At 42.4% G+C, this 16,178-nt stretch overlaps 1 protein-coding gene across 2 annotated transcripts in view; it reads right to left on the bottom strand.

Moving 5' to 3' along the window:
* Positions 1 to 272: 272 nt before the first annotated feature.
* The window catches only part of LOC121292505 (zinc finger protein DPF3-like), a 122,587-nt gene continuing 106,681 nt past the window's right edge, over positions 273 to 16,178 (bottom strand). For both annotated transcript variants that reach the window (XM_041214545.1, XM_041214546.1), the window contains 3 exons: positions 3,456 to 3,584; positions 668 to 1,671; positions 273 to 406 (listed from right to left, as the gene is read on the bottom strand). In XM_041214545.1, coding sequence (XP_041070479.1) covers positions 1,484 to 1,671; positions 3,456 to 3,584 — 317 coding nt within the window. In that variant the 3' untranslated portion in view covers positions 273 to 406; positions 668 to 1,483. The remainder of the gene's footprint in view (positions 407 to 667; positions 1,672 to 3,455; positions 3,585 to 16,178) is intronic.

Raw genomic sequence — 16,178 nt, 5'->3', positions numbered from 1 at the left:
AAAATTGAGCAGAGTTGATTTCAGTTTTTAGAGTTCATCAGTAAAACTAGCTACCATATTCATCATTAAAAATGTGATTCTTTTTGAAGAAAAATAAGATCTACACAAAATATCAGGTTTTTGCTAAGTTTCAATATTGCCAAATACAAGACTTGTTCAATATATTTCCACACATATCCCACCCAAAAAAATCTGAAGACCAGCTCAGCTGTCGGTCTAATAAATATAAAAATTTAATTCACAATGAAGTTGTCCTTCATACTGCACATTTTCAGCGCTTTCCTGAGTTTGGGTCACATTAATGAGGTGCTAGGAGGCAATATCCCACTGGTAACATGGTCATAATTCATTTCCTTCCTTCCTTCCTGGAAATGGCTTGCTTGGTAACCACCGACATCCAGGCAATCTGTGGTAAGGAATGGTAGAGGAGAGCTGTTTGTTTAAAAGGCTGCATGGCTGTTAAAGAAAGTCTTCTTACAGGTCAAAATTTGGTGCATTAATAAATTTCAGAACAATACAGCTGCAACTTTAAGTAGAATACATAACCTGCCCAGCCCACAAGGGTTACACCAACACGGCAAAAAGCCATTACCGCAAATCATGCAATTCTTAAGAACAATTTTTTTTTGCTTAAAAGTGAGTTAAAACAAAAACTTTGCACACATACCTTGCAATGCAATTGATGATCTCCTTTTAAATCAATAGGATCAAAAAGTTGCTGCTGTCATTCTATTTCTGCCATCAGAACACATGCCTATTGATGTGGTTTCTTCATCAGATGCAACCAGAATGTTTTAGCACTTTTAGCAGCAGAAGAGCAATTCAGCTGACCAAAAAATAAAAGACTCAACAAAAAAGGCACAAGTCCCAGAAGGGACAGGCACAGTTTTCCTTTCCTTCAAAAAAATTAAAACTTTTTTTTTTATAAACTCCACTTCCTTCAGTTCATCGCATAGTGAATTTCATTGCCACAAAACCTTAGAACTGCAGGCGCAAGAGATGTAGAATGGAGCCTGGAGGCTACGTTTCCACACGCGAGGAGCTTCGATGTTATGTGCATGGCAAAAGTAAGTCAAGACAACTTTGCCTGCTGGAGGGAGCTAGTCGACTTAAAGCCATTGCACTTTATAAGGGTAAATCCATTAAGCTCAGCAGTATCGCCCATAGTACATCAGATCCCTTTGTCCCCCATTCACTCAGTAAGGTAAGAAGGTCAGTCAAATGTCTCTTTTTTAAAAAACACAAATCACGAGCCAAAAGTGATCCTGATCATCTTCAAAGTTAGATTCTCTTGTTTACTGATGAACGAATAAAAGCAATGACTCTGCTCATTTTCAACAGCCCAGTTTCATATTAAAACAGGTCTAGAATTCAGCAGGAGCTTTTTGGAAACAAAAGGCTTCGTTGTTGTCAAGGTCATTCATTAAATCTCGCCCAAATTTGTTTTTTTGTGCACTAGCAGGTATTTCCCACAATTGCGTATTTAGCTGTTGCACTTGTTATCTGCATCATTACTAGCAGGTGAATGAACACTTTTGTTTGATAGCAGGTCATCGATATCGTCGTCATCAAAGCCATGAAACGTGGAAGTGTCACTTTCAGACGTTGCACCAAACAAGTCCTCTGCACTGCGCAAGTCCAGATCCTTTACGACTCCTTGTCCCAAATAAGCTAACATGTATGATGATGTACATATCAGCACATGGGTTCAGCAATACACACACACACACACAAAATGAAAAAAATAAAAAAATCAATCATAGATCCTACCTCTAAAACATACAAGATCTATGCTAGCAAGAATCCTCAGCTCTTAACTTCAGACCCTGTTACTAAGCAGTCAGCGAAAGGGTTAAAATCTAACCATGAGAATATAACAAACACAAATCCCCCTTAACTTAATTGGTTTGGAAGCAAATAGAAAAATCTGACAATTCTCTGAAATGAAATTAACCATATTATTTTTAAAAAACACAAGCATATTTGAAACCACAACCAGTCAGTTTTGCTGCATAAATACTTCTGATGCAAACTAGACTTCTTTTTATAGAAATAATATTTGGACGGAGGCACAGTAAAAGTTCACAATATACCCGAAGTTATCAAGACTTCAACACATTTCAAAGCAGTTGGGACACTTGAGTCTGTTTTAATTCTGATGAACTACCATGTTATCAATTACATTAATTTGAAAAAGATGCTGGGAATACATGACATTCAAAGAGAGAAAGGTTAAAGCTCAAAGATCAGTTTCACTACAAGGCTACATCGACATGTTGCCTCGCCTTTCTCTCTCAGATGATTAGCCTTCTGTGCTTTTCCAGTATTTCCTGAATTGACTTCACATCTCTGGCTTGTGTGTGTTTCTCTATTCCCACTTCTATCAGTCTGAATTAGGTGCAACAACAACGATGAAAGAAGCAGAATTCACATCCATAAAACCTCAACTGTAGATACAACAATTGACTTGCACAAATAGTAGCCTCAGTAGCATTTTCAGTTGGCAGCAGGGTTGGAATAAGAGAGTGAGAGAGAGAGAGAGAGAGAGTAGCTAAAATTCTGATGCTAAGAGTATAAGCTAGGAAAATTGATTGAAGTGCCTCGGTTTTGTTTTAATACTGAAAAGAAAGGATAGGTGGGAGAATATACTACCAAAAATAAAAATATTTCTGCTTTTGGAATTAACTTTGGTGCAATATTAAAGTACTTACTTATTAATTCTTATGATTTTCACTGATGACAGTGTCATAACAGTGAAGATACAGGGATCAAAGCTTAAAAAACCAAGTTAAACAGGATTCTTGCCTTTATCTTGCTCTAAACTGCAAACTTAGCTAAAAGGAGATTTGTTGTATTCTATCTTGTACTCTACCCAATTAAACGAAAAAAAAGCTGTTGACATAAGTAGGTGCCAAAGTTCCACTAACTGTGTAACAGTCATTAACCACAGAATTAGTGTGATGATAAATTATTTGGCAATTTAAAAATTTAATCTCTATTCGTCAAACAAGTGCTTTGACAAATAGGCTATGGAACAACACATTAAAAAAGCGTACTTTCATGATCCTTATTTTTTTTAAAAACCTCAATTAGCCTGACATTTAATCTGCAAACTCTAATATTCTCAGTTTGCATGTTTTGAATTTGCTCTTATTATTGTATGCTTAGTTCATTATCAGTAAAATCTAAAATGCAATCAAAATTCATTTCAGCTATTGGCAGATCCGGTGCAGCACGGCACATCAATTTAAAGAAAGCTGCACACATCTCTCTTCAGGGCATTAATCAATTTTGTTCTGACAATGCAGCAGCAGCAGCAATATGTGCCTGCTAGGTTCCAGGGTTATCAAGCATATACAGACTGCAGCAAGAACTGATCTAATCAGCTGCAATTTCAAATCAAGTCAATGGGTTCATCTTAAAGTTCATTTTATAGAATTCCATGATACACCTACCAGAGCGCCCACAGTCTGAGCATGAGACCAGCTCCTCAGCCCTGCCTGTTTTCTTGTTCATGTTCGACCCACCGAGACAGAAGTCACAGTAATTATTGGAAATGACCATCCCATCTGGGCCTTTCCGAGCTGTATAAATATCATGGGTATAAAATTAGAATGAGAATTCTCAAACAACTAATTACCGAACTAAATTATAACTGCACAGAAACAATGTATAACCTTGTCCCCAAAAAATCTATTATCACCCTTATTTTCAACTCAAGTATATGCTCATGGAAGTTTAAAGGGAAAATCAGTGATTATTGAAAATTGCAAGTGTCATGCTCCTAAAAAACCAAATATATTACTGGCAGAATGATTTTTGTCCAATTTTCTCTTCTTTGGGAGATGATTTCTGGCACCTCGCCATGTGTTTGCTGACCTACGTTGGCTCCTAGCCCAAAAACACATCGGTTTGAAAATGTTCATTCTTGTTTTCAAATCCCTGCATGGTCTCGCCTCTCATAGAGTCATAGGGCAGGATTTTCCCTTCCTCAGGCGGGCAGGCCTGCGAACGGCCGCAGAACAGACCACCGCCCACGATCAGGTTCCAACCACAATTTCCGTGAGCCTCAGCGCTGCTGGGGTGGGGGCAGGAGGAGCGCAAGCACTGAAGTCTGCCCATGCGTGCACAGAGCTGCCTCAGGGAGCTGAAGAATTTTAAAATGAAAAATGAAGGTTTTAAAAATTTGGGAAGTATGTCCCCACGTATGACTCAGTCACATGAACGGAACATCATAAAAAGTGTTTCAAAATTTAAATTTATTTTTAATTACTGTTGGAAACTTCATCCCGCCCGTGGATGAAGTTTCCACAAAAATGCAAAGGCCGTCTGGCCAATTCGCCCGCCTGCCAACTGTAAGGTTGGATGGGCAGCATAAAAAAAAGGATTAAATTAATTGATTAATGGCATTAATAGGTCTCTTAATTGTCAACTGGCACACTGTCGACTTTCGCATGCACCCGCCGACCGAAATATCATCTGAGAGCACGTTGGCGTTGGGACACTCACCCGATGTCACCGTGCACTATTTTACTGTTGATTGGGTCAGGCGCGCACCCGCCCGCAGGACGTAAAATTCTGGCCATAGAGTTATACAGCACAGAAAGAGACCCTTTGGCCCATGGTGTCGTGCTGGTCATCAAGCCCCTATCTACTCGAATCCCATTTTCCAGCACTTGCCCCGTAGCCTTATATGCTATGGTGTTTCAAGTGTTCATCTAAATGCTTCTTAAATGTTGTGAGGGTTCCACCTCTAACACCCTTTCAGGCAGTGAGTTCCAGATACCCCCCCACCCTCTGGATGAAATAAGTTTTCCTCAAATCTCCCCAAAACCCCCTGCCCCTTACCTTAAATCTATGCCCCCTGGTTATTGACTCCTCCATTAAAAGGAAACATTTCTTCCTATCTACCCTATCTATACCCCTCATAATTTTGTACACCACAATCAGGTACCAACCTCAGCCTTCTCTGCTCTAAGGAAAACAACCACAGCCTATCTAGTTTTTCTTCATAGCTGAAACCTTCCAGCCCAGGCAATATCATTAATCTCCTCTGCAACCTGTCTAATGCAATCACATTCTTCCTATAGTGTGGTAACCAGAACTGCACATAGTACTCCAGATGTGGGCAAACTAATGCTTTATACAGCTCCATCATAACCTTAGATAAAAGGAAAATACAGCAGATGCTGGAATCCTGAAACAAAAACAGAAAATGCTGGGACAGCATCTGCCCCTTTACCTCTTCCCTTCTCACCATCCTAGGGCCCAAACACTCCTTTCAAGTGAAGCAGCGCTTCACTTGCACCTCCTTCAATTTGGTCTATTGCATTCACTGCTCCCAATGGAGCCTCCTCTACATGGGGGAGACCAAATGCAGACTGGGTGACTGCTTTGCAGAACACCTTCGGTCTGTCTGCAGGCATCACCCAGACCATCCCGTCGTTTGCCATTTCAACACTCCATCCTGTTCTCATGCCCACCTGTCCGTCCTTGGCCTGCTGCATTGTTCCAGTGAAGCCCAAAGCAAACTGGAGGAACAGCACCTCATCTTCTGATCAGGCACTTTACAGCCTTCTGGACTTAACATTGAGTTCAATAACTTCAGACCATGAACTCTCTCCTCTATCCTCACCCCTTTTTTAATCTCTTTTTTCTACATTCATTTTTATTTTTTATCAACTTATTTTTATTCATTTATTCATTGTGTTATTCCCTTTTTATCCCCCCTTTATCCCATTTTCTATCCTTTTCTCCCCACCACCACCCCATCCCCAAAGGGACCATCTGTTACTTGTTCTATGTTGTTCTTTCACAACATGCTTGTTCTGATATTATCACATTCTGCTTGCTTATCTTTACGCCACTATCAGCACCTTTTTTTTAACCCGTACCATTTTCGTTTACACTCTCTTTGTCCTTTAGTTCAGGACATCTTTGTCAATCTGTCCTTTGCCTCCACCTATATCTGGCCTTCTATCCAGCTTCACCTGCTCCACCCACCTTAAACAGTATAAATTTCATCACATTTCTACTTCTTTTTAGCTCTGAAGAGTCATGTGGACTCGAAATGTTAACTTTGTTTCTTTCTCCACAGATGCTGTCAGACCTGCTCAGTTTTTGCAGCAGTTTCTGTTTTTGTTCCATCATAACCTTCCTCTCTTCAATGCCTCAACTAATAAAAGTATCTTATATGCCTTCTTAACCACCTTATCCTGCTGCCTTCAAGGATCTATGGACATGCACATCAAGATCCCTCCGATCCTCTGTACTTCCTAGGGTCCTACCATTCATTGTGTACTCCCTTGACTAGTTAGTCCTCCCAAAATGCATCACTTCACACTTTTTAGGATTAAACTCCATTTGCCACTGTTCTGCCCATCTGACCAGCCCTGTATATCGTCCTGTAGTCTAAGGCTATCCTCCTCGCCCTTTACCACACCACCAATTTTTGTGTGATAGAGTTATACAGCATAGAAACAGGCCCTTTGGCCCATTATGTCTGTGCCGGTCATCAAACACCTATCTATTCTAATCCCATTTTCCAGCACTTGGCCCGTAGCCCTGTATACTATGGCGTTTCAAGTGCTCATCTAAATACCTCTTAAATATTGTGGGGGCTCCTGCCTATATCACGCCCTCCTAAGGCAGTATGGACCAGATTCCAACCACAAAATCTTTCCCTCCGAACCCCTCCATACATCCTGCCCCTTACCTTAAATCTATGCCCCTGGTTTTTGACATCTCCGCTAAGGGGAAAAGGTTCTTCCTATCTACCCTACCTATGCCCCACATAATTTTGTGTACCTCCATCTGGTACCCCCTAGCCTTCTCTGCTCTAAGTAAAACAACCCTAGACTATCCAGTCTCTCTTCATAACTGAATTGCTCCACCCCAGGCAACATGCTGGTGAATCGTCTCTGCACCCTCCCCAATGCAATCACAGCCATTCTATAGTGTGGTGACCAAAAGTGCACACAGTACTCCAGCTGTGGCCTAACTAGCGTTTTATGTAGCTCTTACATAACATCTCTGCTCTGGGCGACCGCTTTGCAGAACACCCGCGGTCTGTCCGCAAGAATGACCCAAACCTCCCTGTCACTTGCCATTTTAACACTCCACCCTGCTCTCTTGCCCACATGTCTGTCCTTGGCTTGCTGCATTGCTCCAGTGAAGCTCAACGCAAACTGGAGGAACAGCACCTCATCTTCCGACTAGGCACTTTACAGCCTTCCGGACTGAATATTGAATTCAACAACTTTAGGTCTTGAACTCCCTCTTCCATCCCCACCCCCTTTCTGTTTCTTCCCCCTTCCTTTTGTTTTTTCCAATAATTTATATAGATTTTTCTTTTCCCACCTATTTCCATTATTTTTAAATCTTTTATGCCCCCCCACCCCCACTAGAGTTATACCTTGAGTGCCCTACCATCCATTCTTAATTAGCACATGCGTTTAGATATTATCACCAACTTCAACACCTCTGTGTTCTTTTGTCTGTGACATCTTTTGATTATCTGCTCCTATCACTGCTTGATTGTCCTTACAACCACACCCCCCCTCTACTTCTCTCCCCCCACCCAACCTCCGCCCACCCCTAACCCCCACCCCCCCACCCCCCCCATACTTAAACCAGCTTATATTTCACCCCTCTCCTTGGACTCACATAGTTCTGTTGAAGGGTCATGAGGACTCGAAACGTCAACTCTTTTCTTCTCCGCCGATGCTGCCAGACCTGCTGAGTTTTTCCAGGTAATTCTGTTTTTGTTTTAGATTTCCAGCATCCGCAGTTTTTTGTTTTTTGTTTTTATCCCTGCTCTTACGTTCTATGCCTCGGCTAATAAAGGCAAGTATCCCATATGCCTTCTTAACCACCTTATCTACTTGTGCTGCTGCCTTCAGGGATCTATGGACATGTACATCAAGATCCCTCTGATCCTCTGTACTTCCTAGGGTCCTACCATTCATTATGTATTCCCTTGCTATGTTAGTCCCCCCAAAATGCATCACGAAAGGTTACGAACTTAGTGATCATACCTCCTACATTCATGTCTAGATCATTAATGTACACTACAAACAACAAAGGACCCAGCACCGAACCCTGCGGTACACCACCAAACACAGGCTTCCAATCACAAAAACAACCTTCAACCATCACCCTCTGCCTCCTGCCACTAAGCCAGTTTTGGATCCAATTTGCCCTGGATCCCATGGACTCTTACCTTCTTGACCAGTCTCCCATGTGAGACCTTGTCAAAAGCCTTACTGAAGTTCATGTAGACTACATCAACTGCACTACCCTCATCTTCACGCCTAGTCACCTCCTCAAAAGATTCAATCAAATTTGTCAGACATGATATCCGCCTGCAAAAGCCACAGTGATTATCCTTGATTAATCCTTACCTCTCCAAGTGGAGATTAATTCTGTCCCTCAGAATTTTTACCAAAAAAGTTTCCCTACCTCCCTGATGTTAGACTCACTGGCCGATAGTTCCCTGGTTTATCCCTACCACCCTTCTTGTATAATGATACCACATTAGCTGTCCTCCAGTGCTCTGGCACCTCTCCTGTGGTCAGAAGGGATTTGAAAATTAATGCAAGGGCCCCAGCAATCTCCTCCCTTGCCTCCCACAGCAGCCTGGGATACATCTCATTTAGACCTGCGGATTTATCTACTTTTAAGCCCGCTAAAACCACTAATACCTCCTCCTTCTCAATGCTAATTTGTTCAAGTATTTCAAAGACCCATCCATGATTTCTATACCTACATCGTCCTTCTCTATAGGGAATACAGGTGCAAAGTACTCATTTTAAACCTCACCTATGTTTTCCGGCTCCTGACACAGATTGCCACTTTGGGCCTAATGGGCCCTACTCTTTCTCTGGTTATCCTCTTGTTCCTAATAGACTTATAAAACGCCTTTGGATTTTCCTATATCTTACCCGTCTCTGTTTTTTCATACCCCCTCTTTGCTCTCATTTCTTTTTTAAGTAACCTCCTGCACTTTCTATATACCTCTAGGGCTTCTGCTGTTTGAGCGCTTTTTTCCCTTATCCAATCCTGTACATTCGTTAATTTCCAGGGTTCTCTGGATTTGTTGGTCCCACCCTTCACCTTTACGGGAACATGTTAGCACTGCATTCTATTTCTTTTTTGAATGGCGCCCACTGCTCTGATGTAGATTTTTTTACAAGTAGCTGCTCCCAGTCAACTTTGGCCAGATCCTGTCTTATCATATTAAAATCGGCCTTCCCCCAATTCAGAGCCATTATTTCTGGTCCATCTTTGTCCTTTTCCATAACTATCTTAAATCTTACTGAGTTATGGTCACTATCACCAAAATGCTCTCCCACTGACACTTCCAACACTTGCCCGACTTTGTTCCTTAAAACTAAGTCAAGCACCTCTCTTGTAGGACTTTCTACTTGCTGGCTTAAAAAGTTCTCCTGCATATGTCTTAAGAATTCCGCCCCACTAAGCCTTTCGCACTTTGTCTATCCCAGTTAATATTGAGGAAGTTGAAATCCTCTATTATTACCCTATTATTTTTACACTTTTATGAGATTTGTCTACATATCTGCCCTTCTATCTCTCCCTGACTGTTTGGGGGGCTCTCCATGTCTCTGTTATCTCTCCCAGCTCTCCAACCTTCTGAGATCTCTGCACCTCTCCAATTTGGCCATGTACATCCTCTGTTTCTATTGTTCCATCACTGGTACATGTTCCATGCCTTCAACTGTTAAAATCCTAAGGTCCAGTATTCGCTTCTTAAAACTCACTGCCTCTATACCTCACTTTCCTCCTTCAATATCCTTCACCAGTTCTAATATCTTCCAGTGTGACACAGTGCTAAATTTTGTTTGATAAGGAATGCCTTGGGATGATTTACATTAAATGGTGCTATACAAATGCAAGTTGTTCTTGCCATTGAGCCAGGGATTAAAGATGCATTGGCAGCGATTCAGAAAATAGTGCAAAACGTTTGTTTTTCAGACTGCAGGGCAATATATAGTATATGCCTCAACTTACTTTGTTCAACTTGGCAAGACTGCACACCAAGACCAAAGTATGTAATGTCCTAGTCCATGAGTTGCTATTTGCTGATGATCCAATGGCATCCCATGCTGAAGTTCACTTGCAACAGCTTGTAGATTGGTTTTCCCTGGCCTGCATGGAATTCGGACTGACAATCAACTTCAGGAAGGCCAAAATTATGAGCCAGGATGTAGAGGCTCCACCTTCTATCAACATTGACCTCCAGAGTGAGGTTGCCATCAGCAGCTTCACAAACCTTGGATCAACAGTTACCATAAATCTGTCCCTTGATGCTGAAATAAGCGCTGGGATTACCAAGGCTACAGCTGTTATGTCAAAGTCGAGAAGTTGAGTGTCATCCACCAGCAACTAACAGAAAATACAAAGCTCCGTGTGTACCAGGCTTGTGTTCTCAGCACCCTCCTTTACAGTAGCGAAGCATGGACAACTTTTCTTCATATTTGTTCATGGGATGCAGGCATCACTGGCTAGGACAGCATTTATTGCCCATCCCTAGTTGCCTTTGAGGAGGTGGTGGTGTGCCGCCTTCTTGGGAGCTACTGCAGTCCATATGCCAAAGGAACACCTACAGTGCTGTTAAGAAGGGAGTTACAGGATTTTGACCCAGCAACAGTGAAGAAACAGTGATACAGTTCTAAGTCAGGGTGGTGTGTGACTTGGAGGAGAACTTGCAGGTAGTGGTGCTCCCAGGCATCTGCTGCCCTTGTCCTTCTAGGTGGTAAAGGCTGCAGGTTTGGAAAGTGCTGTCAAGGGAGCCTTGGTGAGTTGCTGCAGTGCATCTTGTAGATGATGCACACTACTGGTGATGCAGGGAGTGAATGTTTATTGTGGTGGATGGGGTGTCAATCAAGTGCACTGCTTTGTCCTGGGTGGTTTCGAGCTTCTTGAGTATTGTTGGAACTACATTCATCCAGGCAAGTGGAGAGTATTCCATCACACTGCTGACTTGTGCCTTGTAGATGGTGGACAGGCTTTGCGAAGTCTCAGCCTCTAACCTGCTCTTGTAGACACAGTGGTTATATGGCTGGTCCAGTTCAGCTTCTTTTACACCAGGATATTGATAGTGGGGAACTCAGCTATGGTAATGCTATTGAATAATTAGGTTCTCTCTTGGTGGACATGGTCATTGTCTGGCAACTAAGTGGCAACATTCACACCACACAACACAGCAGTCCAGGTCTTGCTGCAAATGGACATGGACTGCTTCAGTATTGGAGTGGTGAATGGTGCTGAGCATTGTGTAATCATTCACGAACATCCCCACTTCTGACCTTATAATGGAGCAAAGGACTTTGATAAAGCTGCAGCAGATGGTTGAGCCTAGGACACTACCTGAGGAACTTATGCAGTGATGACCCGGGGCTGATATAATTGACCTCCAACAACCACAACTATTTTCCTTTGTACTAGGTATGACTCCAATCAATGGAGTGCTTTCCCCGATTCCCATTGGCTTCAGCTTTGCTAGGGCTCCTTGATGACACACTGGGTCAAATTCACTGCCTTGATGTCAAGGGCAGTCACTCACCTCACCTCTGGAGTTTAGCTATTTTGTCCATGTTTGGACCAAGGCTGTAATGAGGTCAGGAGATGAGTGGCCCTGGTGCAACCCAAACTGAGCATCACTGAGCAGGTTATTGCTGAGTAAGTGCTGTTTGACATTGGCGGCACTTTCCATTACTTTACTGATGATCGAGAGTATACTGATAGGGCGGTAATTGACCGGGGTGGATTTGTCCTGCTTTGTGTGTACAGGACATACCTGGGCAATTTTTCACATTGCTAGGTAGATGCCCATGTTGTAGCTGTACTGGAACAGTTTGGCTAGGGGTGCAGCTAGTTTTGGAGCACAAGTCTTCAGTACTATTGCTGGAATATTGTCAGGACCCAAAGCCTTGCAGTATCCAGTGCCTTCAGCTGCTTCTTGATATCACAATGAGTGAATCAAATTGGCTGAAGACTGTCATCTGTGATGCTGTGGACCTCAGGAGGAGGCCAAGATGGATCATCCACTCAACACTTCTGGTTGAAGATGGCTGTGAATGCTTCAGCTTTGTCTTTTGCACTGATCTCCTAGGCTTCCCAATCATTGAGGATGAGGATATTTATGGAGCCTCCTCCTCCAGTTAGCTGTTTAATTGTCCACTACCATTCATGACATGGATGTGGCAAGACAGCAGAGCTCAGATCTGATCCATTGGCTGTGGGATCGCTTTGCTCTGTCTATCGTATGCTGCTTCCGCTGATTGGCATGCAAGTGGTCTTATGTTGTGACTTCACCATGTAGACACCTCATTTTTAGGAATGGCTAGTGCTGTTCCTGGCATGTCCTCCTGCACTATTAGTTGAACCAGGGTTGAACCCCTGCCTTGATTGTAATGGTTGAGTGGGGGATATGCCAGGCCACGAGGTTGTGGTCGTATACAATTTTGCTGCTCCCAATGGCTCACAGCACCTCATGGATACCCAGATTTGAGTTGTTAGATCTGTTTCAAATCTATCCCATTTAGCATGGTGGTAGTGACCCACAACACAATGGAGGGTATCCTCAGTGTGAAGATGGGGACTTCATCTCTACAAGATCTGTGCGGTGCTCACTCCTACCAATACTGTCATGGATGGATGCATCTGCGACAGTTAGATTTGTGTGGATGACGTCAAATAGGTTTTATCCTTTGTTGGTTCCCTCACCATCTGCCGAAGATCCAGCGTAGAATTTTATGGCCCCATTGCGGCAGGGACAGGGTTGTAAAACGCGGCGAGCTGTTCAAAAGTCCGTTGACTTTGGTGGGACTGTAAAATCTTGATGTAAAATTGTGCCCCCAGTCTAGCAGTTATGTCCTTTAGAACTCAGCCAGCCCAGTTAGTAACGGTGCTTCTGAGCCACTCTTGGTGATGGACGTTGAAGTCTCCCACCCTCAGTGCTTCCTCCGAGTGGTGTTCAATATGGAGGAAGACTGATTCATCAGTTGAGGGGGTTGAGAGTAGGTGGTAACCAGCTTGTCCATGTTTGACCTGATGCCACGATGACAACATATGCAAGCCAAGAAAAGTGGCTGAACAGCTCCTCAGACAAATATTGGGCATCTCCTGGCAAGACAAAGTGCCAAATATGGAAGTACACCAGTCTGTAGGGATCCCCAACACATGTGCCTTTGAGACAGCGGCAACTCCTTTGGCTGGGTCATGTGAGCCGAATGGATGATGCCCATATTCCCAAAGACATGCTCTACAGCAAGCTTGCTATCAGCAACAAGATCAACAAGGTCGCTCATGTCTGTGATACAAGGGTGTCTGCAAGCTAGACTTCAAGTTGACAGGTATCAGAGTTAATGTTTGGGAAATCCTCACTGCTGATTGGTGTGCCTGGAGACAATGAGTGTGGAAGGGCATGGAAAAAGCAGAAAACGAAAGAAATGACCAGGCAGCGGAAAGGAGAGCCCATCAGATGGAACAAACATCAGCCGACCTCAGACTAACACCTCACCTATGCCAGCTGCAGAAGGGACTGCCAATCACAAATTGGCCTCTACATCCTCAACAGACAATGTTCAATACAGAAGTGAAATACATCTTCGGCACAGTCCATTTGTCTCGAGACAGGTGGTTGCCATCAATCAACTCAACTTTGATATAAATTAATAACTAAACTTGGGAAATGGAGCATAATTTACAGATGATGCAAAGCTTGAAAGTCTAGTAAATAATGAGGTGGATAGTAACAGATTTCAGGAGGATGTAGACTTGAAATGCATAGGCACATGTCAGATGAAATTTAAGAGAGGAATGTGAAGTTTTGCTTTTGGTGAGAAAAATGAAGAGAAGCAATATTAAATAAAGGTATGCTCTTAAAGGGAGTGCAAGAGACTAGGTGATGTATGTACATAAGTGTTTTACAGCAGTCGATATAGAGGTGTCAAAATGTCCCATAATGGAGAGCTGGAGTGCTAAACTTTCAAATTTGTTCTTACATCCTTCCTGATTGCTGGGGACTGACCCAGTGAGTCCCCAGCTACTGCCTTCTGCCGATGTGTTCCCTCTTACCTGCTGGCTAGAGAGCTACAATATGTTTACAAGGTCCAACAATTAAGATAATCAACACCTCCTTCACTTGATTCTGCCAGATTCTTCAGCTTCAGCCACCCCAAGCCCTGTAAAAATCAGAGCAGAGTGCCAAAGCAAGAAAGTTATCTTTATAAATCATTGGTCAGTGTCCAGTTCTGGACAGCACACTCTAGGAAGGATGTAAAGGCCTTAGGGAGGACGCAAAGGTGTTTTACTAGAATGGTACCATGGATGAGGGACTTCAGTTGTATGAGAGAGACTGGAGAAGCTGAGTTTGTTCTCCTTGTAGCACAGAGAGTAAAGGGGAAATGTAATAGAGGTGGTCAAGATTATAAAGGGTTAATAGAGTAGATAAAGAGAAACCATTTCCACTGCAGGAAGGTTGGTAGCAAAAGGGTATAGATTTAAGGACATTAGGAGAATTCTTTTTTAAACCCAGTTTGTTATGATTTGCCTGAAAGGACACTGGAAGCAGATTCAATAGATACTTTCAAAAAGGAATTCGATAAATAGTTGAAAAGAAAAATTTACAGACTATGGGGAAAGACCAGGGGAATGTGATGAATTAGACAGACCTTTCAATGAACCAGCACAGGCACGAAGGGCATTCTATGATACAGGAAATGGTTCAGTATTTCTTTCAACAGAAAAGAAGTTGAAAAGTTGGAAGTTCATGGAATTGAAGTCAAATCATTCATCAGGTTAGAAAATATGCTGAATAGAAGGAGACAGAGAGTAGTGATAATGGGCAGAAACTCTAAATTTACAGGATGTAACTAGTATCACACAAGGTTCTGAGCTGGAGTCTCAGCTATTCACTATATTTATTAATAACTTAGATGATGGGATAGAAAGCTACAGATCCAAATTTTCCACCAATGTAACAATAGTGGGTACTTAAAGCAGTGTAAATGGAAGCATCAAATTGGATTTGGTAAATAGGCAAAACTAGCAAATGGATTTCAATGCAGGCAAATATGAGGTCATCTACTTTGGACCTGAAAAGGATGGAAAAGGGTACTTTCTAAATGGTATAAAGCTAGAAACAGTGGAGATCCAAGGAGACTTGAGGGTTGAAGTACATAGAATTATTAAACTGTCATTAACATGTACAGAAAAGAATCAAAAAACGACTGAAATTCTCATCCATGCCCTCACATCTAGAGGACTGGAACTACAAGGAGCTAGAATTCATGCTTCAGCTATACAAAGCCCTGGTTAGACCACACCTGGAGTACCATGATAATTTCTGGATACCACACCTTAGAAAGGATGTACTGTCTATGGAGGGATTGTAACATAGATTTAATAGAATGAAACCTCAACTCCATGAGTTAAGCTATGAGGGGAAGTTAGACAAACGAGGGCTGTATTCCTAGGAATTTAGAAGTTTAAGGTGAAAGTTTTCAAGATATTAAGTGGATCAGATAGGATGGACAGAGAGAAACTATTTCCAGTAGTTAAGGAGTCGAAGACAGGGGGCATAGTCCAAAAATTAAGAGTCAGACCTTTAAGGAGTGAAATTAGGAAACACTTATTTGCGTAAATGGTGGCAAAAGTTTGGAACTTGTTTCCACAAACGGTAAATGATGCTGGGTTAATTGTTACTTGAAAATCTGAGATTGATAAGATATTTGTCAACCAAAGTTATTAGGGGTATGAGACAAAGGTGAGTATGTGGAGTTAGTTCACAGGTCAGCCATGATTTCATTGAATGGTGGAACATGGTCAAGGGGTTAAATGGTCTCCTCCTGTTCCTATATCCATTCCATCACAAAGACCATTTATTTCCACCTCTATAATATCTTTCAAATCCTCCCTGCCTCAGCTCATCTGCTACTGAAATTCTTATCCATGCCTCTTGGTTTGACTATTCGAACCCACTCATGGCCAGCCTATTGTTTACCTTGCACAAATTTGAAGTCTTTGAAATCTCTGCCACCCATGATGCCCATTTGGTCATCAAATGCCCTAATTCACACCATACCCTGTTCATCCATCATCACTCTGCTCACTGACCTACACTGACTCCTGGTTAAGCAACACCTGGATTTTAA

Source organism: Carcharodon carcharias, chromosome 20 (assembly GCF_017639515.1).
Source record: "Carcharodon carcharias isolate sCarCar2 chromosome 20, sCarCar2.pri, whole genome shotgun sequence".
NCBI classification, from domain to species: Eukaryota; Metazoa; Chordata; class Chondrichthyes; order Lamniformes; family Lamnidae; genus Carcharodon; species Carcharodon carcharias.
This window is presented reverse-complemented; position numbering and strand designations above follow the sequence as displayed.